The sequence below is a fragment of the Hibiscus syriacus genome, unplaced genomic scaffold, assembly GCF_006381635.1.
Source record: "Hibiscus syriacus cultivar Baekdansim isolate YM2019G1 unplaced genomic scaffold, ASM638163v2 tig00112226_pilon, whole genome shotgun sequence".
Lineage (NCBI taxonomy): Eukaryota > Viridiplantae > Streptophyta > Magnoliopsida > Malvales > Malvaceae > Hibiscus > Hibiscus syriacus.
Genome location: NW_024063274.1, coordinates 57,494 through 82,792, shown reverse-complemented (window position 1 = coordinate 82,792; position 25,299 = coordinate 57,494). Strand labels below are relative to the sequence as shown.

At 34.0% G+C, this 25,299-nt stretch overlaps 3 protein-coding genes, 1 long non-coding RNA gene and 3 pseudogenes across 7 annotated transcripts; 3 read left to right on the top strand and 4 right to left on the bottom strand.

Annotated features, from left to right (window-relative positions):
- Positions 1–1,116: 1,116 nt before the first annotated feature.
- Positions 1,117–14,914, top strand: LOC120176112. Its single transcript, XR_005521296.1, has 3 exons — positions 1,117–1,127; positions 2,185–2,189; positions 14,153–14,914. It is a non-coding gene; the product is annotated as an uncharacterized LOC120176112 (long non-coding RNA).
- Positions 1,476–5,259, bottom strand: LOC120176102 (cyclin-T1-4-like). 3 transcript variants are annotated; one of them, XM_039182606.1, is made up of 6 exons: positions 4,527–4,609; positions 3,702–4,280; positions 3,519–3,600; positions 2,893–3,027; positions 2,316–2,491; positions 1,476–1,738 (listed from the first exon to the last, which is right to left on the bottom strand). In XM_039182606.1, exons 2-6 carry the CDS (start codon positions 4,253–4,255, stop codon positions 1,705–1,707), a joined length of 981 nt encoding a protein of 326 aa, XP_039038537.1. In that variant the 5' UTR covers positions 4,256–4,280; positions 4,527–4,609; the 3' UTR covers positions 1,476–1,704. The 3 variants fall into 3 exon arrangements, with proteins under 3 accessions (XP_039038537.1, XP_039038536.1, XP_039038538.1); XM_039182605.1 differs by lacking the exon at positions 4,527–4,609 and adding an exon at positions 5,112–5,259 and having other exon boundaries at positions 1,477–1,738; XM_039182607.1 differs by lacking the exons at positions 1,476–1,738; positions 4,527–4,609 and adding exons at positions 2,026–2,121; positions 5,112–5,259.
- Positions 8,531–13,072, top strand: LOC120176100 (ABC transporter D family member 2, chloroplastic). Its single transcript, XM_039182603.1, has 9 exons — positions 8,531–8,998; positions 9,098–9,165; positions 9,660–9,986; positions 10,084–10,248; positions 10,425–10,653; positions 11,039–11,280; positions 11,386–11,707; positions 12,440–12,717; positions 12,814–13,072. Exons 1-9 carry the CDS (start codon positions 8,569–8,571, stop codon positions 12,997–12,999), a joined length of 2,247 nt encoding a protein of 748 aa, XP_039038534.1. The 5' UTR covers positions 8,531–8,568; the 3' UTR covers positions 13,000–13,072.
- Positions 14,915–15,541: 627 nt separating the features above from the next.
- Positions 15,542–17,340, bottom strand: LOC120176106 (annotated as a pseudogene).
- A 791-nt stretch (positions 17,341–18,131) lies between these two features.
- On the top strand, positions 18,132–20,237 carry LOC120176107 (annotated as a pseudogene).
- A 311-nt stretch (positions 20,238–20,548) lies between these two features.
- Positions 20,549–21,385, bottom strand: LOC120176108 (annotated as a pseudogene).
- Positions 21,386–22,104: 719 nt separating this feature from the next.
- LOC120176104 lies at positions 22,105–24,862 on the bottom strand. Of its 2 annotated transcripts, XM_039182609.1 has the most exons (6): positions 24,564–24,862; positions 23,465–23,828; positions 22,973–23,043; positions 22,584–22,682; positions 22,354–22,466; positions 22,106–22,312 (listed from the first exon to the last, which is right to left on the bottom strand). In XM_039182609.1, the coding sequence occupies exons 1-5, from the start codon at positions 24,819–24,821 to the stop codon at positions 22,359–22,361; spliced, it is 900 nt and encodes a 299-aa protein (XP_039038540.1). In that variant the 5' UTR covers positions 24,822–24,862; the 3' UTR covers positions 22,106–22,312; positions 22,354–22,358. The 2 variants fall into 2 exon arrangements, with proteins under 2 accessions (XP_039038539.1, XP_039038540.1); XM_039182608.1 differs by having other exon boundaries at positions 22,105–22,466.
- Between the last annotated feature and the right edge of the window lie 437 nt (positions 24,863–25,299).

The following is a 25,299-nucleotide window of genomic DNA, read 5'->3' as shown; positions in this document are numbered from 1 at the left end:
TCGCCGAGATGGGACTGATTTCGTCGAGATGGGGACAGATGTCGCCTTAGAGAGTGAGAGATGGAGATGGGACTGAGTTGTGATTTAAGGTTTTAGGTTATGAGTTGCGATTACGGGATATACTGTGGACGATTCAGTGTTCCGATATATTAATATTCGTGTTTGGAATTTAAAAAAAAAAATATGCGTTGCGATAATAATGGCGCTTTGAAAATCGCATTGCGATAGTCAGCATCGCGTTGCGATAGTCAGAATCTCGTTGCGATGGTCAGAATCGCGTTGCGATAGTCATAATCGCGTTGCGATTTACATATTGACATTGCGATTTACATATTCGCAACGCGAATTCGGAAAATCGAAACGCGAATTTGAAAAATCGCGTTGCGAATCTGGAAACTGATTTGCGATATCGGAGATCGCGTTGCGAATTATCGATCGCATTGCAATTTAGTTGGTCATTTTGACAAATCCAAAAAAAGTTAGTTAAAATCGTATATTATAAGACATTTTTGGTCACTGAGGTTATTTTCTCAAATAATAAATCAATGTATACAGATGCCCCTTAATCAACCAAAACTTAAAACAGAAATAGGAATAACAATGAAAATTGGGTTTAGAAGAATAAAAATCTTGAAAATACTTAAAATATGGAGACTGGGGCATCACCTATAGACATAGTAATAAACAGCTGACGATTGGATAAAAATATATGTATGCACATGCACACATATAACACATATGTATATATAAATTTATTATTTTATTTTTCTTCAAATTTAGCCTGCTAAAGCCCACCCCATCTCAGTATGAAAGTGGACGAATCAACAGGGATTACGAATAATAACTTTAGTGCACATCTGACGCACTCCTTGATTATGGGGAAAGTATTTCTCCATAAAAGTAACACAGTAAAATATGGGACCATGTCAACCAGAATGCTTATATGATCACAGGAACAGGGCCCAACACGGACCATACTCTACCAATATTCCCACAGTCCAATCATCTATTTAATTGACTAATTCCCAAGTGTGTTTATGGCTGAACCTATTCTAGTTCAGCCTAGTACAGAGTAACATTTATTGTAATTGACTGGTTCACAAATGTCAAATTACTTCAGTTCAAATGTTGTCATATACACACACTTAATGGCATGCTTCTTAAAACAGAACTAAGATATTAAAGGTCCAGGATAAGGTTTTATTGCATATAGAAAAAATGATCTTTTACGACTCAATCCAGTTTTTGATTGCAAATTTTCACACACTTCCTAATACCTGTCAAAGTGGTCCAGATTTTTATTTCATGCCAGAAACTCCATTTTAAAGGGGGAGAAGGTAGGCTGACAATAACAAACCATGATTTCACAACTAGGAAATCATCAGCCGATAAACATTTTAAAAGAAGTAAAGAACCCACTGCCGATTCGTCCAAGTCAATTTTTCTGAAGGTGATATTGGACACGGGGGAGGCAGCCAGATTTCACAAAATCGAAGTTTGTATAGACTCCAGACGAGTGGTTTCTAATCAACTGACACTATAAAACCAAAGTTGGGTTAAAAAGTATAATAATAAGGCTTGTTTCTGCAGGTCATGTGGCTTTCATAGCCATGACCATGTTGACAGGGTAAAAATTGGCAATTCAACTGCAGATGTAAAAACAAAACTTCTCAAGAACAGCACATCAACCCCCAGCTAACAATATCATATAGTTGTGCATGCTAATCTTGTAATGACCCTGCAATTATATGACATGCCAGAAGAATCAATATGCCATATCAGAATAACTTTGTAGAGTAACCGAGGGAAAGAAGAGAATTATGGACAGAACACATTTTTGGACAATATGGAAGAAGATAACCTGCATAACCTTCTTCACACCCCAACTCAATTTTTTGAACCAGTTCATAGGGACTGAATTGGACACACCCACCCAAAATCCCTTTAAATTCGAAACCCCATAAAACCAGCTGATTGAAGGGAATGGAACACCCATTACTTCAAGTGCATAAATCAGTTCCTCAATCATAGCCACAACACATCCCAATATATGAGCATTATTCTTAGATTACTGTGGAATAATTCAAACCTCACAACAAAATAACTAAACCAAATTGGTACCTGAAAAGGAAGAAGGATCATAATCATTGCACATGTAACAAGACCATTGTGTATCACATCAAGGTGAAGTTCAAATGCAGCAGTCAGTTTACTTCTAAAACTAACTGAATTTATCCTTACAAACATATTGCACCTGTAAAATTAACTTCAAATAAAAAAAATCAGTAACGTTGAAGCATTAAAGATAATCTTACCCTTCACTGACCAAGTTCAATGCCAGGTTCACCAAGACAGTTTGTGAAAGGCCTAGTTTGTTAAGAACGGATGTAAGAGGATCATATGGATGTTGCACGCTAAGTTCAAAATTTAAGGTAGTCAGAATCATTTGCTCTGCCTCAATCACCCGTTCCCGATACTGCTCAAACCAATCCTATTCAACAAAAAACTCATTTAATGTCGGCATATGAAAAATAACCTGGCTCTTTTCCCTTTTCAACACAAGGGACAGCGGTACTCTCCTTATGTAAGCCAAAATATTTGACATATTTGTGAAGCATGCTAATACAGGATTAATTACATGCTGTCCCTCAAATGTTTTGAACTGCAAGTGCACAATTAATGCTTAAACCCAAAAAGCTGTCAAGTTTAAACTAGCATTTGCTCCACTACCACAAGATGCAGTCTAATCATGGTTGGAATGTGCTTTTCAAGGAAGATCATTATAAAAAGGAAAATATATTTTAAAGCATTTCACATTTACCCTGCTAAAGAACTTAATCCCTTTTAAATTTCATAGCAAGGAAAAATCAGAAGAACTTCCAATGTACTTACAACTGGGAGCAGGTAGGATAAGAATGTAATATCCTGCTTATGGAATATTTCACAAGAAGTTCTCAATACATTGTTCAAAGGGCGAGGAGTCTCCTCGGACTTTGCAGCAAGGAAAAGAGCAGCAGTAGCAATTAACTGCAACAAACTCAATTTGTTAGTCAACTAGCATAAAGCCTGCTTATCCTAGTGAACATTTTCATTTTCTAGCACATACAAATCACTTATAATTTATTTCTTAAAATTTTAAAAATAAAAACTTTCCTTGAGGTCATAAAAATGGTGAAAGACAACTTGCCCTAAGCCTCAATAGCTTCATAAATTACTATTTAAGAATATATAAGAAACACCAATCAGATTGAAAATATAACAAGGTCAAGCAAGCAAGTGAATACCAAACTTACAAAAGGTTAAAGAATAACATTCACTAATAAAAAGGTATCTAAAGATCAGAACATAAGTTACAAAAGCAACAATTTTTTTTCTTATGCTTATCAACAAAAGTTTGAAGCATTGTTAACCTTTAAAGCCTGCTGCTTTTGAAGTAACTAAACTCATGGTGTTAAAGGGTATTTTTTTAATAAATAAGGGAGCAATAAATTCCTTAAGCATAAGTACTTGAAACTCACATATCTATCATGGCAAGCATGTGATCTTCGAACAAAAAACCGATGACACAGTACCATGGCAGTGCCAATGGTAGTTTGTGGCCTGCAAAACATAGAGTAAGATTTGATCATGACACAAGAAAATTTGCATAAATGATTTTAAGAATAAGGTAAAGGAAATAACATCCAAAATTGATAGCTCACAACTCTAGCTGCAAACCAAGGTTCTGAAGGAAGGCACAATAAGAATAGCGCAGACGTGTTTCACGATGTGCATCAATACCATCTCTTCTTGAAGGTGAACATCTCTCAATCTCATCTTTAGACAAGAAGACAGATTCATCATCCTCCAACTGTGACCTATCACGTTTATTGTTGACAGATGTAGAGGCTTCAGCATTTGATCTTATAGGAGGAGGAATGAAATTGCTGGAGTCCAATGGAGCAGCAGGCCAATGCATGCCGTATGACAGGTGGTTTCTACCACTATCTCCCCAAGTAGCATCAGAAAACTTTCTTCTTTTCAAACAAGGAGTACAATGTAGTTGTGCATGCTGATAACTTCTATTATGTTCCCCAAACTGCCCAAAGAACTCCTGTGTATGGTTAAAAATCCTGGTAGGGTCGCTACTCCATTTCCCATTCCCGTTTCTGTAGTTATTGGAACTGTAACTGCTGTAATTATTTCTATAGAATGGGTTCCAGTAATCATCCTGAAAAACGCCCCCTTGCATGCGACAATTCTGTGTGAAAGACATTCCTTATTTCTTTTTTGAAGTAACCCTGATAAAGGTCAGAAATTCAGCATGGATAATAATGAAATTGCTACATAAATAATAACTGAAATACAAAACAATTAAAACTCACTCTTCAAACAAAATTCTGGGGGGGAAAAGAAGTTAATATTTATTACTCTTATTCACTTTCCCCCCTAAATTTTAAGCCAGAAAAATAGAAGTTTGAAGCTTTAGGATCAAAACAAGATTTAAAAACCAACAGGTTAGATTTTCATCAATCAGTTTGCCTTATCCAAGCTAATCCATTCCTCAGATGCTTGATATTACTAGATTTCCCTTCAAGTGAGAGATATTTATAAAGGAAATCAGCTCTAACCATACCTAACACTACTAAAAGTAAAAAGAGCGTCCTAATATGGAAATAATTCAAAGAGCGAAAAAGATCAAAGTTAACGAACAATTCGAACCTATTAACCTCCTTATACAATATCCAAATCCAACACGTGCAAAAACAAAACAAAAAAATTCTAATACGACCAGGAAAAAATTAAAATTTTGATATATATATTGGATCAACGTTTAAAATTCAAAAAATCAAAGCAAAGCAAAATCAACCTTCTTCGTACCGAATCCAAAGAAACGGCCGATTAATCGTCAAAGGAAAACAATATTTAAGATAAAATTAAAGCGCATGCAAAAACAAAACAAAAAAATCTAATACGATCGTAAAAAAATAAAAATTTAACATATATATTGGATCAACGTTCAAATTCAGAAAATCGAAGCAAAATCAGACTTCTTCGCACCGATTCCAAAAAACGGCCGATTAATCGTCAAACGAAAACAAGATTTAAGATACAATTAAAACAATTATTACCTGAATTTAAATAGAAGAGATGAATTATCCGTGATTGAGACCCCAAAATGAGATGAGATAGGGTTTTGAAGAAAAGGAAGGGAATTGATGATAGAGGAGGTGGTCAAATATTCAAAAGGAAGGGAAAAAGGAGATAATTTCAAAGCAAGCATATGTTTTTATCATTTTATCCTTTTCCCCGGAAGCTTATAAACCTTTTTTCGTATTTTCAAAAAAAAAAAGATAAACCTTTTTTCGTATAATTTAACTTTAGTCCTTTTATTATTCTGCAATTCTAAAATTTAATTTTAGTTTAATAAAGTTATAGTTGCTTCATTTCGAAAGCAAACTCTACTCAATTTCATAAATTGATTTTTTGACTTGACTCAAATTAGCTTCGAGTTATAATTTCAAAAATTCGACTTGAAAAAGTTTCAAATTTAAATCGAGTTGTAAAATAAAACTCGAATAACTCAAAAATATTTTAGTACTTAGTGAATTGATTTTCAAGTTTGAGTCGAACCCTTGACTCTGTATGATATATGTATATTGCATATGAAAAAACTATGAATAAATATATATGTATTGTATATGGTTATAAAAACTAATTTAAATAGGAATCAAATAATATCATAATATTATAGATATTTACAATTAAATTTAAACAAAAACTCGAAAATTCAACTCAACTTGACTCAAAAAAATTTTAAAACAACTTCAAGTTGTAAATATGACTCGTCAACTCGAATAACTCGAAATTTTTTAAATTGACTCGATCGAACACTCACCCCTATATAGAGACGAAGGCAGAGAGCCTTTGACCCCGTATTAAGATGGATAAATTATCTTTTAGTCCTTTTCGATTATTAATAATATAATTTAAGCTCTTTTATTAAATGGAGAAAAAATATTCCTGGCCCCTCCTAAGTTTAAATATCTGATTTTCATCCATTCAAAATAGAATCTTTAATTTTAATTTTCTAAAATTTTATAATTTATCTTGACCCCTATATAAAGTTTATGATTTCGTTTAACATCATATTATTGTTGCTAAAATAGTGGTGTAAATTTCTTTTATTTTTTTCAGTAACAAAGTCAAGATCCTATGAAAATTAGGTCAATTATGTACCAAAAACAGGTATATCAATATAATATTTAAGGTTATTTAAAAATAAATAAAGTTGCCACTTTAACGACAATAATTAATTTTATTTTTACATATTTAAGAAACTACATCTACATGATATAAGTGCATAATCAATGCTTAATTTTTTTAAATAAATATTACTTTATAATTACTTAAAATATATATATTTGAGTTTTGTGTGTGGAAAAGAACAATACAAGGAGAAATGAAAAGCTTTGCTCCTATTTACGAGTCTAACGTAGTTCAATTTTGAATATAATAAAAATTACGTAATTATCAGACATTATGAGTTTCTAGATCCAATAAATAACAACCTTATTAGTTTAGACAATAATATTAGAAACAGGATAGGTCAAATTTATCAAATTACTATAGGATTAAATATTAAGCATTTAACATTGAATGCTCACATTTCTGGTATTATTGGTGCTCGAATCCGAAATTTCAATGAACAACAACAATTTTTTTACCACCGAAGTTGTTTGGTTCGTGTCAGATAAATACTTTTTTTAAAATAATTACTACAATATTAAACCTACAATTTAAGAAAAAGAAAAAAATGTTAATTGAAAATTTTTAACCACTTACTCTATAAAACCGAAAGATAAATGCTTAGTTAATATTTATCAACAATGATTTTAACTACCAATTTTGAAAACACGTTAGAAAAAGGAGATATTATTTAATTATTTACTTTTTCAAATAAACCTTATTAAGGCTTAAATATTTATCAAAATATATTTTATTTTGATGAGTTGCATTAATAGATGTGTCCAAATAATATAGATTCATAGATTCTATTTTTCTAAATGTAAAAAAAAAAACCTGAAATCGTCTTAGTTAGATTCAAATTAATATATTTTTTTGTTTACAACACAAAAAGATTAACTCTCAATTTTAAGTAGAAAACGCCATTCGTAACATACTTTTGGAACTTATAAAATGTGGCACATTTAAGTTAATAATATCATGCCTGAATTAAACAACATCAGTGATAAAATAATTGTTATTCTTTGAGGTCATGGATTCGAGCATTATGAGTGTTAAATAGGGATGACAATGGGTTCGGGTAGGTTTTTGGGTCACCCAACCCGAGAAGAAAGTGTCCTCCACCCGTGACCCGACTCGACAAAATTAAAGTTTCACCCGACCCAACTCGAATATATGACTTAGAAACCCGACCCGAAATAATAAAAAAATATTTTTACTCAATAAAAACAGTGACTTAATTGAAAAAATTATATATAGAGGGGTATTATTATAATTATCCCGAAATATATAGGGTAAAATTATATATATTTTTTCGGGTCGGGTCGGGTTTTTTCCACCCTAAACCCGACCCGATTAGTGCATTTAAAAAAAACCCCGACCCGACCCCAAATTTTTTTTAAAAAAATCCGACCCGATCGGGTCGGGTTCAGGTTGAGTTGCCATCCCTAGTGTGAGCGTTCAATGTCAAATAATTGAAAATTATATTTAAACAAATATTACCTTATACTTACCTCAGATTAATAAAAAGAACGTTAATAATTTCAAATTTTATATATTGCGCTATTGTTAACAAACACGTTTAGTTGTTTGGTCAAACTTTTCAACTTTATTTTTTTACATTCTCTTAGGTTATGATTTCTAGGTCACTCTAAACACTCTTATTCTTTTTTCTAGTCTTTATTCTCTCCCTTGTAGACGATAAATTATTTCATAAACTCAACTCACCACATATCCATGGTCCCAATAAATCACACAAGAAAGAGGTGAAGATTTACTTTAGAAAAAAATAAGATGAAAAAATATTATTGATTGAGATCACGAATGACGTGTTGAAACGGGTCTATATAATAATTTTTACTATAGACAAGATTATGATTAAATTTAAAATTTGTTAATTCTTTTACATAGTCTTATAAATATAAGTAATTACTATAGTTCATATAAAAAAAACAAAATATTTTTAAAATGTGATATAAATTAAATGACTTCACATATTAGGAGATTGTTATTTTTCTTCGAAGTTTTAGATTTGATTACTACATTTGTAAGGGTGGATGAATTGAATATTTGTTATCAAATGTTAGATAGTCTTTCGAACAGATGATATCTTATATTTACTAAGATTAATAAAAAAAAGAAACATAATATTTTAATAAAAATCATAGCACATATTTTGACCTATAACCGGTGCTACCAGTTAGAAGCTTACATAAGCCATTCTAAAGCGAAGCGCATGCCACAACTTCTCTTCTGATAACATTTATATTACCAGCAAAGCCACAAGAAATTTTATTCCAAATCAGGGGAAAAAAAGGAAAATTAAAATTAAATAAATAAACAATGATTGTAGCGAAAATGGCGCTGTGCTCGTTCCCGTACTTACGGTTACACAGCATAAGTTCCCGTTTCGACCCCTCCAATGGCCACAATCACCACCAAAATCATCTATTCTCATCCACGATGCGCAGGCGCCTCAAAACGAGAGATTCAAATTCATTGGATATCAAGTGTTGTGCATCGACTTCCCAGTCCAAGTCCCAGCCGCCGCCGTCGCCGCCGCCTTTTGAGGATGAAGGAGATCAGAGGAAGTTCTCCGACTTAAACAATCTGTATCGTAGGTTCTGGAAGGTGGCAGCTCCCTATTGGTACTCTGACGATAAGGTTCAAGCTAGGCTCCAGCTGGCCGGTGTTTTCGCTCTCACTCTCGCCACCACCGGCATCAGCGTCGGCTTCAATTTCCTTGGCCGCGACTTCTTCAATGCGCTTGCGAGTGTGTTTTCTTTTCCTTTGTTCAGTTTTCGTTAATTACATGTTTAGCTACAAATGTCTGACATCGGTTTGAATTTTCAATTTGTTATGTATGATAAAGACAAAGATCAGGAACAGTTCACCAAGCAACTTGTGTACTATCTTGGTGGCTTTGCGGTTGGAATTCCGGTGAGCACTGATGTTTTGCTATGCTAGCCATTTCTTTAATTGTTGTTTTGCCATGGAACTAGCAATGTCAGAATTGTGGATTCCGATATTTGCATATATACGCACTTGTTTTTTTTTTTTGGTTTCGAATGGTATTGGATGCAAATAATTTACTCTTAAATATTCATCACCCAAATCAATTCAAATCTGGATGTCTGAATCTATTAACCATTTTTCTTTTTAAATTTTTAAATTTTAATTTTTTACGAGTTACTAAATGCTGACTTCTAGCGAATTTAGATGTTAGATAGATAATTTAATTAATTCGGATTTGAGGGTTGTGGATTCGATTTTAAAGCAGATTTACGCTTTTGAATTTTAAAAGATATTCAGATATTTGACCAGTTGCCATCCATTTCACTATTCTTTTGCTTCTTCTTAGTTTGCTATCAGTAGTATTATATTTGTTGGTTGTTCTTTGTAAGTTAGTTCATGTTTTTTTTGCTAGATTTCAGTTTTTTGTTTTGAGAGATTATGCAAGGGAAACTCTTTCTTTAAGATGGAGATGTTGGATGACAAGCTATTTCATGCAACGGTACCTCACTGATCGGACTTTTTACAAAATTCAATCCCAGTCCATTATTGATAACCCTGACCAGCGCATAGTGGATGATCTTAGTTCCTTCACTTCCACTGCTCTTTCTTTCTCTTTGACACTGTTCAATGCCGCTGTCGATTTGATTTCCTTCAGCAATATCTTGTACACTATATATCCACCCTTATTTGTTGTGCTTCTGCTCTATTCTATTGGTGGAACAGCTATTAGCATTTTTCTTGGCAAGGTATTGTATCCCTCTATCCCAGCTGCACTACCTCTTGTTTTGTTTTGACACTTTGACCTTAATTTTGCTTTCTGCTTTTGTGTCATTTGCATTTTAGGGATTGGTTAATCTTAATTTCCTTCAAGAGAAGAAAGAAGCTGACTTCCGTTATGGACTTGTTCGTGTCCGAGAAAATGCTGAATCCATTGCTTTCTATGGCGGTGAAGATAATGAACTACAACTTCTGTTGCAACGCTTCACAAGTGCTTTTGAAAACTTAACTGTATGAATATTCTCTTATTTAGCCTAAACTTGTTCCATTGCCTTAAGTTTATGTATTTGAAAAATGGTTGTCTTCTTCGTGCTTTGCTGTGATCTCTTGCAATCTTGTTACTGTCTTGGTTGTAATATTATGTACCATCTTATGGCATACGCCCTTTTGGTCCTTTCCTTGTGCAGCAATTGTTGATAGCTTCCAGAAATCTTGAGTTTTTCACCAATGGCTACCGCTACCTCATTCAAATTGTCCCTGCTGCTGTTGTTGCTCCTATGTATTTCTCTGGAAAAATTGAGTTTGGCGTCATTAATCAGTCCGTATCAGCTTTTAGTCATATCCTTGGGGACGTCTCCTTGGTTGTATATCAATTTCAAGCAATTAGTGCCTTTTCAGCTGTCATTGATAGACTCGGTATGGTGGTTTCACCTATTCATTCCTCTATATCTTTTCATATTTTTATTAGGCTCCATAGCTTTCTTCCAAGAATACGATTGTTCCCATTGGAGTATAATTCAATTCTGGATGGCAGGATTTTGTCTTGCAAGTTCCTTCTCTTTGAGTAGAGATTTGGGAAAGGCATTTCAAAGACCATCATCTACATCATTCAGTCTGTTCCTTAATGATGATTAGTATAGATTGGCTACCTCATCCTTCATATGTGAAAATTCGTTCTGATTGATGGTGTTTTTCATTGTTTTCCTGTCATGCTTTACATTATATGTTTTCTACTTTTCTTGTTTAACTAAGTTAATTATCTACCCAATGCTAACAGTTTTGACTCCAAACACATTTTCAGGTGAATTTGATGATATTCTAGATACCAGCAGATCGAAATCTCTCTCTGAACCCGGGGAGTTTATTAATCTTACATATTCTCATGTCAAAGGCTCACAAGTTTTGGATTCAAATGGATCTTTACTACCAAACACGTCTCAAAGATTGCTGGATGTTGAAAATTTGACTCTAAAAACACCAAAATCTAACTCTACACTTGTTAGAGACTTATCATTTGAGATCAATGAAAAAGATAATTTGTTGGTTAGTATCATAGTTTGTATAATCAACCTTTTTAGCTTAAATATATGTATGTATATACTGAATTGACAATTACGGGGTTAAAGATGTTTTTTAATGTCTTAATAGGTAGTAGGACCTAGCGGTAGTGGCAAAACTTCTTTGCTTAGAGCACTGGCTGGCCTTTGGAGTACTGGAAAAGGGAAAATCACATTCTATGTGGAGAATGGGGGTGATGCTCAACCACTCACCTCTTCAGAAACGGCACCTGTTGAAGAAAATTCTGAGAAAAATGTGAATCAGGAGTTTGGAAGACCCATAAATAGTGATTCTAGAAGTGTGTTCTTCCTTCCTCAGAGGCCATATATGGTTTTGGGATCTCTTCGTCAGCAATTGCTTTATCCAACATGGGCCGAGGAGGCAAGTGTGTCAGATACCACCAAACCTGGAGGTATGTTCCGCTTAAATAACAAATTCACGTACCATAGCCAATTTAAAAAGCATTTGCAAGTTTTAGGATCGGCAAAACATTTTTTTTATAAAGTGTGTAGTTAGTGATACATAATTTAAAACGAAAAGAACAGGATGAATAGAAGGAAATTCATTTTCCTTGTAAGAAATATATACTACATCTGATTTTAATTTTGTGCAACCAATCTGCTATCTGATCAGTGAATATCCTCTAGAAATTTATTCTGAGCAGCTTTTATCATACAGAATAAGATTCCTTCTTTACTTTATACATGCTTCATCGAATATCTGATACTAATCAATGTGTGAGTTTGAGGCTATAATAACACTATTCAAAATTTCAATCGATATTTTGTCTAATTCTTCCCATAGATTTGACATTCTCAGCATTCAAGACGTTTCCTTTGTTTAGGTTTCAAACAAATCTGTACCCAGTTTTTGTTTAGGCTTGGCATAACTTGAATTATCATGGAGCTAAGCAGTTACTTCTAATGGTTCACCAGAACTATGAAAAACTCTTGGTTTGCTTTAAATTATTACGCTTGGTCGATAGCTTGAACCATCTATTACTTGTATTAACTTAAAACATTTTTCGATTTGCACCCGCTTTCAACAATTTTGTTCTTTTATCCTGCTAAAGAGAGCAATAGGAAAAAATACCAAGACCATTCATAGTTTTTACCATTAAAGCTTTACTGACATGAAAGTGCAGGTTCATTGCCTTTCTTGACACGAGTATGGGACTCCAAAGATGTGGGTGAAAAGCGTAGTGTCTGTGTTCCCACAACAGATGATTTAACCCAGGTTTTAGAAGATGTTCGCCTTGGCTATATCCTGTCTCGCTTCAAAGGTCTTGACACGGTATATGAGTGGTCCAGTGTTCTTTCCCTCGGCGAGCAACAACGCCTCGCTTTTGCGCGCTTATTGCTTTCTAAACCAAAGTTGGCCCTGTTGGATGAATCCACCAGCGCTTTGGATGAAGCCAACGAGGTATGTCCCCGTTCATTAAATTTAAAACCACCTAGAGTGTTAAAAACCATTCTCCCATCCAAGATTAAGATTTACATCAATAATGTTCTCATACAGGCCCATTTGTATGAGAAGATGAAGGCAGCAGGCATTACGTATATCAGTGTCGGACATCGTCGTACACTGTACGCTTATCATCGTAGGGTGTTAGATATATCATCGGCAGATGCAGATAACAGACAACGCAATTGGAACATCGGATCCATTGACCACGACAATCTACATAAATTCTTTAAGTTATAGTTGTAGCTTCCCTAATGGTCGGTCGAAACGCTGTAAACCGGTTTCTTCCGTCGTCAGTTTGAATTAAAATTATACACACGAACAAGAAATCCTTTGGATGATATTTCAAACAGGTAAATGTTATCACTTGACTATTATAGCTTAAGTATGTGTTATCCTATCATGAGGTGTCTTTAGTAGGTAATTGATATTTAGTTATTATTAAGAAATAAATTCACTAATAGAAGTATTAAGTGAAATTAAATATTTTATACCATTATAAGTTTATGTTGGCTTTTCCAATGAAAGTCGTATCAAATTCACATTTAAAAGATCAAAATGGACGAATTGAAAATTTTGAAGTCCAATTGTTAATGTTAATGCCTGTTGACTGAGGTTGACGTAAGCAGCGGTCAATGATGAGATTTTGATCAGATTTTGATATTTAAACTTTTATTTTTTTTAAAATTATACTTAAAGTTTAATTTTTATTTCATTTTAGTATCATGCTGTTTATAACTTTAGTTTTTTCCCCATTGAGTATTCCGTTCAAAATTTAACGTTAAATTTTAAAAAAAAATTAAATGTTTATGTACTAAAATGGACTAAAATTGTTAATTTAGGTATTAAATGCGTTAAATTTTTAACAGCGAGGTATTAAAATGAAATGAAAACTAAGCGGTAGGTATGATTTTGAGAAAAAAATTATAAGTTTAGATATTAAAATGTATCAAAATTGATAGTTTAGGTATTAAATGCGTAGTTTAATTTTTATTTTTTAAAAAAAATAAAAATGAATGAAATAAAAGTTTAAAATTAACTTGATATTTTATCTAAAATTTAGTGATTAAATTAAAAATTAAGCTTATTATTAATATGTCAAGTAATCCAAAATAACAATTAAGTGATCGAATTATAATAAAATGATAATATGATCAAAACGTAATTTTTAAATTTTAATAACTCAAATAAAATAAAATAAAATAAATCCAATTAAAAGTTTATTTATTTTTTTAAGAAAAAGAGTCAAAATTTGAAACCACCAATTTTACAGAAATCAAAGCGAAACCGATAAAAAGACACTAATATCATAATCAAAATAGAAGATTGATACGTAACAACATTACCAACCATATACGGTGTTGTAGTCCTTATGCGAACTGATAAAAATCAGTAAAAATTAAGAACAAATTTAACAAGTAGCCAGTCATTCTTAAAGCGCCACGTATTGTCTTCACAAACCACATCCTATCTCGGAGACTCACCCCTTTATTTCCCAATTCCAGCCCGTCCCCTTAGCTCACTTGTCTACTCCGCACCGACCCAGAGCATTAATCAATCTCATTTTGGTTCCCTTTTTCCTCTGTTATTCATCCCGCTCTCCTGCTTCCAAAGGTTACTTCTTTCATGCTTAAACTGTGCTAAGTTATCCGAAGGAAAATGATGCAGTATTTGCTTGAGAACTGGGATGTCTGGTATGGTTCAGTGTTTTGAATGGAGTTTTCTACTGATTGAATTTGTGGGTTTATCTTACGTGTTCTTGATATGCCTCTGAATTCACTTTTGCTTCGTGAAAAATGATGGTTGAATGAATCACAAACCCCTCAAATGGATTTTCTATTTTCTTGAAGTTTTGGGAAAGAAAGCTCAAATTTTCTCTTGTTTGATTATGGGTTTCGTCCATCTACTTCATGAAATCTGGGAAGTTAGTCTTCTACTCTAATTTGTCAGAATTTGTTCAGTTTATTCCACGAAAACTGAAATGCAAGTTCAGTTGTTGATACACGTGAGCTTGAACTGTTGATTTTTGCAGATTTGTTGCACATAAATTGTTGTTATTTTTATTAATTTCGTGCATATAAATGTTAAATTGTTGATTTTCAGCTCAACAATTTAATTGGACTAACTTCTCAGTTTTCCTGAAGTACAGGGATGAAATTCAAAATTAGACTATTTTCTTTTTCTATTGTTCAGGCCTTCTATTTTTATATGGCCCATAAATTTTCTATTATATTGTTTATTTTTATAATTTAACCCTTTAATTTTCTTTAAGTTTAGTTTTTTATATTTATAATTGAGGTTCTTAATTTTTGTAATCCTACTTTTTATCTTTATAATTGAGACCTTTAATTTTTTTTCAATCACAATATGTACCTTTATAATTAAGCTCATGATTTTTTCAATCTCATATTTTACCTTTATAAGTAAGGCCCCTATTTTTTCCAATCCCATTTTTACTTATATAATTTAGGCCCCTAATTTTTTTAATCACTTTTTACCTTTATAATCAAAGTCCCTAATTTTTTACATCAAACCCGAACCACTGGTGGAGTAACAAAGGACTTGTATCAAATCTTGGTTGACGTCAAACCAAGAGGCCTAGAGAAATAAGTCAAGTAAGAGATTATTTTAAAAAAAATAAACCCTACAGAATTTGCTATAGTGTTCGGTAAAGTCGTCTACAGTCGATGACATTTGGTCGAATTATGTATACAGCGTTCGGGAAAAGGAATCAAGCCTCTACGATAATGCGAAAAGTAGCAATAACAATTTCAATTGAAAGCGGAAAGAAGAAGAGTGCAACTTGATAAATTTCATGTCTAAGTAAAAATAAGGGCATCGGTACCTGAAAAAGACGAGACATCATTCCTCATTCTTTACTTTCTTTGATTTGTGGGCACTTCCATGCTTTGAAGACCCTGAAATCGGAGTTGTCTCATGACTCCGTGTTGGTTGGTTCATGGATCCTATTGATTCGGTACCATGTTTTCTTTTTGAAGGCTTCGATTGTTCATTGATTCCAGAGACTGTACTTTTTTGTCGACTACCATGTGTGCTGACAGTACGCCCCAAAGACAATGAACTCCTCCGCCCTTTGCTTTGCATCGGAGTTGCAAAAGAATCAGTCATTCCGGAGGATCTTTGATTTATCAGCTTCTTGTTAGAACTGAGCTGTTCATATTCTTCGGGAGTCGTATAATGTACAAGAGAAACTCGTCGCGAAATCTTCCCAACTATCAGGAAAGAAATCAAACTCAGGGAAATGCACCAATTCATTTGAAATGCAAAACTAGATCCAAACAGTTTAGTCAGTAATCGCTACAATACAACCAAGAAACCACACAGTTACCGAAACATTAACAACACAAGTGATGAATATCAAACAGAGCAAAGGGTAGGTGACGAATAGCGAAGAATAAATGTGATAAAAACATGTGCAAGATCTATGCATGGAATCTACAATGTCAACCATTCTCAAGCCGATGCCTCTAGTTATATCAAACCATTTCAATATATTAACAGCCTCGTAAAATAGAGTGAATACGACCATTTATATGTGTAACAATGTCTTATTGCGTTAAAGAACCAGTTCGATAGCTAATAATAGAATGAAAATTCCATCTATCCTGAGAGACAGACATACATGAACGCCAAAGCGGTTTCATCAAAGTTTAGCAATCGAATCCAAGTGTCCAATTCAAATGACAAACAAGTCGAATTAAGTGTCTAGACGATACAGAAACATACAAGAACAACTAACCGAATCATGATCAAGAAATATAAACAATCACCTTGGCACCGGGAGGTCCATACAACCTTTCATTCTTTGATTTTGAAAAAGAATTTGTTTCATGACAGCATATATTGGTTTTAACTTTTAAGTATCGATTTTCAAACTTAGAAAAGCGAGAAGTAAACGATGCAGGCACCGAAAAGAATGCAAAACTTAATACCGATTTTAGACTCGGATTCAGAGGATAAGATAACCGTTGCATCAGTCACTTTAGATGCGCTGCTAACAAGATCATAATCTTTTCCTGCCATATTTGAGCAAATAGTAAGTAAATCAGAACTAGCTTTTTTATATCAAAACATCAATGTAAAATTTCGACCACGACAAAACTAAACTAAGATCCATATAAGATAAAATACCTGTAGAATCTGTAAAACTGCCTAATTTTCCATCAGAATCGAGCTGAAGAGTAACTACTTCGCCATTAATCTCAGGATTCTGCAACAACCATAAACATAACAAAATGAAAGCATTAACAATTTCTAGCAAAAAAATCAAAGAGCATAAGCAAAGCACATAGGAATTTTATTAAAAAATAATAATGAAATATTTACTTGGTGAAGAGCCATTGAATGAGGAAAAGCTCTGTCGAGTCCGATAGTGTAAGATCGACTAATTGCTGAGAAGAATCTTCTTCGAATTCTGGGGGAGGTTTATAAGCGTTTACTCCAGAACCCATGCTTTCAACAAAGTCGAATTCACAAAATATCTCAAACGATCAACACTTAAGATTTAAAAATAAGAGGAAAAGGAGAAAATAAATAGTAAATTATAACAGAATGGAGGATTAGGGTTTAAGGTTTGCTGGATGGAGGGAGGGAGTTTTTAGGGAAGTTGGACTGAGAATATAACAATAATCTGACGGCTCATAATTTCTTTTGTCATCTGACGGTTGATATTAATTAACCGTGATAATGACCCAATAACAACAATTTTGTTCAATTACTTCGGCTGTGCTCTCCCCTAATTACTACCCCGACTAGTTTGATCCCTTAATAATATATATAGGGTAAAGTATGAATTTAATCATCCACTTATTTTCATAATTTTATTTTGGTCATTACACTATTTTTTAATCATATTTAATATTATGTTTTAATTTTATTTTATTCATCTATCGTTAAAAATAAAGGAAACACACACACACACATATATATATATATATATATGAAATTATTTGAAAATCATTAATAAATCCAAAACATAGGTATCCAAACCACTAATATAAAATTATTATTTGTAATAAAAATTAACTATTTCAAATACCACTAATCTTTAAATATTAATTTATTTATTAAATTAATTTTAATTTTATCAATTGTAGAACCTTTGTTTCCAAAGGATTAAAGTTTGAATATCATTTAACTCAAATTTTAACAAATTTTCTACAAGTAAAACACGTCTTTTAGTCTTTTTAGACATTAAAACAATCACATCAAAAATTTTGGTGAGATATCCAACGTCACTGCTGTGCACGTAGGTTAGTGGTATAAATGAGTCAAGGAAGAGAGGATGATGGTATTTAAAGTAGTTAACCGTAAAATTTAGATGAGCGTAGAACTTCTGTCATCATTTAATACTCCTTTTTCAACTACTCCTCTCCTCTCCTCTCCTCTGTCTCTTCCCCTCTACCACACGGTGTTTCGTTTTCGTTAAAATATCGTGACAGTGACAGAGACAGAGAGAATTCCAGCTTCAATGGAGGAGGAGAAGAAAGCAAAGGAAACTGAAAATCGCAAAGAAGAAGGAGAATAAATGGAATTCAAAGACTGTGACAATGAAGGCCAAGAGGAAGAACAAAAGGAAGCCATTGGCGAAGAGGTAGAACGAAGCAAAATCGGTATCATGAGAGCTCTTGCCGAACGAGAAGACCCATCTGCTAAGGTACCCTTGGTTGTTTTTTCAACTATTTTGACTCTGGGTTACTTTTTTAAGTACCTAGATTTTGATTTCACTTGAGTTTTGTTTGTTTTCAAACAGGATGCTGATGGTTTTATGATCCGGAGATTCCTTCGAGCTGGTGATTTGGATATAGAGAAAGCAAACACCATGTTCTTGAAGTACTTAAGCTGGAGAAGAACGTTTTTGCCCGAAGGATTCATATCCGAATTGGAGATTTCAACTCAATTAGCTGATAACAAGCTTTGTATGCAAGGAGTTGATAAACAGGGTCGACCTATTGTTGTTGCCTTTGGGGGGTCGACATAAGCCCACCAAAGGAAACCTGAAGGAAGTCAAATGTTTGTTTTCTTCTATGCATTTGTTGTTTAACAGATTCCCCAGAATTTTGCAGCTTCTATTTTATTCTGTTTCTTTCCATTTTATCTTGAATGTGCAGATTTTTGGACTCACATTGTGCTATGGTTTACCTATTTCAGGCTTTGTTGTGTAAGGTTTAGAGAAAATTTGTGCCAGGTATATAGCTTTATCCTACTTTAGCTATGAGTGTCCGACACGAGTATGTTCAATTGGGATCGTATTCTCGTATCCATATTTGGAATTGGATTGCATAAGACATGATTTTCGGGTACAAGAGTTTTGAATAAGATAGAGCCTAAGCGAATTCGTTAGTTGTATCAGATAAGAGTATGTTTCGACTTCTGTTAGAGTGAACCAGACCCGAATTATTAGAACTTGCGGTGTGAAACTGCTTGTTTATGATTAGCCAGACCCTTATATATATCCCCATGGGAAATGAGAAAGCTCCAGGATCATGAATGCATATGAATTGCTTTGAACCGAGATGTATAGTTGAGTTTTGTTATATGCTAAAATGGCCAAACATGCTTAGATTCTATCCTTCTTGTGTTTTAGAATGCCAAAAGGACAAGAGAAGTTTGTGGCAATTGGTGATCTCGAAGGATGGGGATACTCGAACAGTGATATCCGTGCATATTTGGCATCTCTATCAATTCTCCAGGTTTGATCTTCAACCATCTGGCAGTCATTGAAGATCAAATGCATTACATGTTACATCGGATGACTTGTACAGAACTCTTCCATCTCAGTCTATGTTTCTCCGACTCTTCATTTTTGTTGAAGTTCGTGTTTGTGATTACAGGATTGCTATCCGGAGAGGCTCGGGAAATTGCTTATTGTTCATGCGCCCTACGTATTCATGACTGCCTGGAAGGTTGTCTACCCATTCATAGACAGCCGAACCAAGAAGAAGGTAAAACACTTGCTATGCCACCTTGATTTATTTTACTCCGAATTTTCGTTCTCTTGAAATACTCATGCATGACTCTTATTGTGTGAGTTTCTTTACATTAGATATTCATTTTACTATGAGTGTTCACCCTGAAATTTTACTTGCGACTACCCGTACTAAAAATTTCAATAATTAATGTATGTACACACTTAAAAATATTTCTGAATCTGCCACTGATTGTGAATTTCTGTTGAAGATATTCTACTGGTAAAATATCATAATTTTAATATTGTTCAATTATTATTTTATTTATTATTTTATTTAATTAAATTTAGAGGACACACTAAGTTTCGTAGCTCATTGTTTCTTTCTTTTTCAGATTATCCAAATATGGGACCAGCTCACTCTGTTTATTTTTTTTCAGATTATCCAGATATGAGACCAATTTAGCTATCGAAGACATGGTCTCGATTATATACGGCATGAAGTTCAATATTTATTTCTCAACCTTTTTAAGATGTGACAGTTTTATTTCTGATTTTGTATTCGGTTAATGTTTTTAAAAAGACTTATTAAAAATTTTCGTCCATGGATCATTTATGTGATCAATGTGGTCACCTTGATTCAGTTGTAACTCTTAGGCTAGTCCCTTAGGGGTTACATTCATCACCACAATTTCACTTGACCTAACTTATGTACCAGGAACACCGGTTTGCTACGCTATTTAAATTTAGATGTGAATATCAAATATCGATATATATTCGATATAATATCGAATATTATTTAAAAAAACAAAATCGTGTTTTCATTATTCAGAACATTGGCTCGTCTTAAAGCGAACATCAGATACAAAATCCATAATAACTGAATAAATCGGATGCAATCCTCTTGTGCAGAGAAAAATCTTATTATGACAATTTGCAGCAGGACTATTGTTGCACACAAAACATAAAAGGTTTCGGCATAATCCTCACCCGATTAGCAACTTGTTCTCTTCCAATAAGCTGTATGTGGGTACCTCTAGATTGTATGATGCCGGCCCTTTGTGGATCCTACCAGACACATCATAATGTGAGCCATGGCATGGACAGAACCAGCCACCATGGTCGCCGGCGTTTGGCACCTACGACAACAAACCATTCTGGATTCTTAACCCTGACTGCATCCTCTTGTAGATCACGAAGGGATGCAATGTCGTCGTTGTTAGCCGTCATGATGTCCTTTTCGATTCTACTTCAGATAAAATCAGGCTTTCCTCTCCACTTGACGGTAACATTACTCCCTGGATCTATGCTAGAAAGGTCAACCTCAAGGGAAGCGAGGGCAAGGACATCTTTTTCTGGCAGACATGCTCAGAACAAACTTGAGGACTAGAAGACGGATCAAAGAGGCATAAACAAACCTGCCACCGGTCAAGAATTCAAGATGAAATAAGCAAAAGCCCGCTTGCTGGGATCACCAGGTGGAAACCGCTCACGATTATACTCGTCGTAAACTATCTTCGAAGTAGGGTTCTTCACCGCTGCCACAGTAGCAGGGAAACCTGAGATCATTCCAATATCATGCCCCGGCTGAGGGCATCCGAAGAAAAACATGGAAAAAAAGATAAAATACCTGTCATATGCTATTACAAAAACACATGTACTTATTACAACAGAGCAGCCAAGGGACCTAAACCATACATGTCAGTAAAGCAGCTTAGGCTCACATATCAAAAATCTCTACATAGTTTTATCTCCAAAGCACTATCTTCCTGAATGGCACATGAGCTAATTGAACTCGTGATCATTTACTAAAAATTTGAATATTTAACGTGAAATATAACAGTGGCTTGAAATGTGCAAATTCTCCGTCTTTGAGCATATATGAGTGGCTGCTCCACTGCTTCTCACTTATTCAGGCAAAGGATCACAAACTGAATCAAAATAAACACCAAATTTCTTCAAAGTCGGGAGCTATAAATGCAATCACCAGTGCGTATCATACAAATTCAATCTGAAATCATTTTCCAGATATAATAAGGAATCTAATAATAAATAGAAATATAAAAATCCAAAAAGACAGGTTATTGAATCTATATTCTTTAACTTCGACGCAATTGGAGAAATCACAAAATCTAGCATATCATCATTTTCACATTATAAAATTAATTTATGAATTATTTTATAAAAAAATCAAATTTAATGAGTATTTTATAATAATTTAATAAAAATCAATGATCTCAGTAGTGACCATTTGTGTATTTTATCAGTGACTTAATGGATTATATACGACATGTTACGTAACAAGTGTCAGTATTTCATTAGAAACCAACAATAACATTAATGACTAAGGTGCAAATATTTATAGTTGTGAGGATTAAAACCCTAAATAACCCAAAATTGGGTGATTTCTGCTCTACTCAAATCTTACGTTATTTACACCAAAGTTTTCATGCTATACATAACCGATAAAGATCCCCAAGAAATAAGGTCTTGATGCCCCAAAATTTAACTGATAACAAACCCGAAGAAACAAGATCCCGAAACCTTGAAACCGGATTCCGGATTCGATCGAAACAGGCAACGGTAAGAGTACACGAACAAAATTAACTAGCTCAAAAGTCTTCCCCCATTCGTCACTAACATGCGCCCTATTGATGTTGTTCACTTGTTCTTAGCTATCTGATTGTAGTTTTTGCTTCTCAAGTTTCTGGATCAAGGCCAGCTTTTCATCTTCTCGTAGAGAGTTGAACACGAACACGGATTTGTCGCCTATATCATCCTTGAGAACCAAACACGAGAGCATTAGAGCAATGAAATTTTGTAGTTTCATGGCCTAAACATGTTTGAACATCATGTTTGAACATTATTGTATTGATTCTAGTGATTTATAGGGTACCTTAATGGGTTGAGTAAACTTCCTTCCGGCAAAGATAACAAAGAGTGCCATCCATGAACCGAGTAGAGTAAGTTTCACTCCGTCGTCCATCAAACCTGTCTGCGTTTCGAGTAAACAGCTTAAAAGCACATCAAAATATACATGCTTAAAGAAGCTAGTTTGACGATCATTGTGTGAATCCAAAGCCGGTAAAAGAAGCAAAAGTGACAGGGTTCGGTTCAAGGGTGGATGCTTATAGGCACTAGTTAAGGATTATTTTAAGCTTTTTTTTCACATTTAACACGTTATTTTTACCGAATTCAAGGAAAATTAACGTATTAATTACACATTTACTTCTATAAACGATTTCCCTAAGTAAAAAAGTATCGAGTTGTCGGATTGGAAAATACCAGGTGGCCAAGAAGAAGTGTAGGTATAATGAATGTAAGAATACCAGCTTCCAACTTTCCATAGCAGAGACCTGTTTGCAGATTAAAGCTAATCATAAGATAATGGTTGGATAAAATGCTGTCAATTCAAAAGGTTAAATTATGATCTCGATCCCTCTACTATTCTCAAATTTGACATAATTTGATCTTCTACTATCATCTATTAATCCAAATAGTTAACTATACCAGTTAAATAAATAAATCAGTGTCAGCACAGTGAGCCGAATAATGTCATCATTTTAACTGGAATAGCCAACAACGGTAACTATTTGGACTGACTAATGACATTATAGAAGTAAAGTGCCAACTAAATCTCAAATTCGTATATAATAGAGGGACCAAAACCATAATTTGACCAATTCAAAGCATTATGCCATTTGACAATCAAAGGTGCATATGAAGTTAAAACATACACTTCCTAATCCTATGCCAAAGGCCAAAGGTTAATATTACCTTCTTTGAAAACAAGGCCCGTCAATGCAGCAAAGATAGGACCAACAAACCAGACAGCAGTCGGGTTCTCGATAACATACCGAACCAAGTTCTCTCCGGCCGGTTGAGCAAGGGCTAAGTAGGTTGCCAACGAGCCAACAACACCGAGCGCCCAAAACGCTTGAAGGGTCCGTTTAAGCTCGGTTATATAGATGTGAATCAAGTACAAGGATAGCCCCAATCCACCGGCACCGATCACGTAAAACAGATTAAGGTTTTGGTCGACGATGTCTTTCAATGCAAAGTTGTTAGGTAAAAATGCAGCTGATGAAGCAATTACAAAGGATGAAGCAGCAGTCACTAATCCGAACCTGTATAAGAGAACCTGCCAATAAAACAATATGTTTGAGCTGAAAGGGTTCATCAAATATAGTTTTCCTCTGGAAAAATCAAGGAAAATTTCTAAAAGGTACCAAAATTGGTTTCCTCTAGCAAATTCCCAGAAAATTTCATAAATTTCTCAAAGAAAATACAACAAAAGCGAAAGGGTATAAAAAAACATGGTTTCCTGTTACAAGTTCCCAGAAAATTTTCATAAAGCACTTGATGAAATACAGCAAGAGTAAAAGGTTATCGAAACTTCGCCCTTACTCATACGAATTCCCCGGGGGAAAAAATCACAAATTACTCAAGGAAATACAGCATCAAAATTAGTTTCCTCTTGCTAATTCCCAGAAAAAAATTCACAGATTACTTAAAGGAAACACAGCAAGAGAAAGGGTATCAAATTTGTTCCCTTCATGCAAATTCCCAGAAATTTATCACAAATTACTCAACGAAACACAGTTAGAGCAGAAGGGTGTCAAAATTTGCTTTCCTCTTGAAATTCTCAGCAATTTTTCACAAATTACTCAATATATAGCAAGAGCAAAAAGGTATCAAAATTTGTTTTCCCTCATGCAAATTCCCAAAAAAAAATCACAAATTACTCAAGGAAATACAACAAGAGCAAAAGGGTATAAAAATTAGTTTCCCCTCACGCAAATTCGCAGAAAAATTTACACAAATTGGCCAACGAAACACAGCAATAGCAAAAGCGTATTAAACTAAAACTAATTACCTCTCGAACATCTTCAGGCTCAATGGTCCATGGGCCAAAGGAGCCCTGATAAACGGTTCGATCAATCGATCCTTGAGAGCTTTCCCTCACGGCGTTGCAATTTACCCTCCCATTTCTAACACCAAACTCCAACGACGACGATGATGATGAGAAGAGAAATGGCTTTGCTGAGTTCATCGTGGGCTTAAGTTTGGATTTGTTAGGTGTGGTGGGACGGAGGGGAGTGAATGAAGTGGCCGATAATACTCGCGACGACATAACTATGAGGATTTGCTCGAATTTTGTTGGTGTATTGGTGTTTGAGTGGCTTATAACGTGGATAAAATCAAGACAATCTCTGATTCTTGTTTTTAATTGGCTTGTTCCAGATTTTTTTGGGTTGATAACGTGACCGAGTTAAGCTGCTTGTCCTAATGAACATTTTAAGATAGCTAGCTAGTTTTTTTATTGGGTAAACTACACACACTAAGTTTAGTATTTAAGTTTTCAATTTTTTCAAAAACATACCTAAATTTTAGTTTTTGTTTTATTTTAATATCTCACCATTAAAAATTTAACACGTTTAGTATTTAAACTATCAATTTTTGTCTTTTTTAATACTTAAAATTTTATTTATTTTTCTCAAAACTTAATGTTAAATTTTGAACAGAGGTACTAAAATGAAATAAAAAGTAAACTTTAGATATAATTTTGAAAAAAATTAAAAGTTTAAGTACTAAAACAAACTAAAACTAAT

What these genes read in the sequence shown, in the direction of transcription:
- LOC120176102 (XM_039182605.1), bottom strand. Translation starts at nt 4,255, where the DNA reads ATGTCTTTCACACAGAATTGTCGCATGCAAGGGGGCGTTTTTCAGGAT. An exon ending in ATGCTTGCCATGATAGATAT is followed by an intron (nt 3,028 to 3,518) that starts GTGAGTTTCAAG and finishes AGTTTGTTGCAG; the next exon opens with TTAATTGCTACTGCTGCTCT. An exon ending in TATCCTACCTGCTCCCAGTT is followed by an intron (nt 2,492 to 2,892) that starts GTAAGTACATTG and finishes TTTGTTGAATAG; the next exon opens with GATTGGTTTGAGCAGTATCG.
- LOC120176100 (XM_039182603.1), top strand. Translation starts at nt 8,569, where the DNA reads ATGATTGTAGCGAAAATGGCGCTGTGCTCGTTCCCGTACTTACGGTTA. An exon ending in ATGAAAAAGATAATTTGTTG is followed by an intron (nt 11,281 to 11,385) that starts GTTAGTATCATA and finishes ATGTCTTAATAG; the next exon opens with GTAGTAGGACCTAGCGGTAG. An exon ending in CTTTGGATGAAGCCAACGAG is followed by an intron (nt 12,718 to 12,813) that starts GTATGTCCCCGT and finishes GTTCTCATACAG; the next exon opens with GCCCATTTGTATGAGAAGAT.
- LOC120176104 (XM_039182608.1), bottom strand. Translation starts at nt 24,821, where the DNA reads ATGTCGTCGCGAGTATTATCGGCCACTTCATTCACTCCCCTCCGTCCC. An exon ending in AGCCTGAAGATGTTCGAGAG is followed by an intron (nt 23,829 to 24,563) that starts GTAATTAGTTTT and finishes TTTTATTGGCAG; the next exon opens with GTTCTCTTATACAGGTTCGG. An exon ending in GGGCCTTGTTTTCAAAGAAG is followed by an intron (nt 23,044 to 23,464) that starts GTAATATTAACC and finishes ATCTGCAAACAG; the next exon opens with GTCTCTGCTATGGAAAGTTG.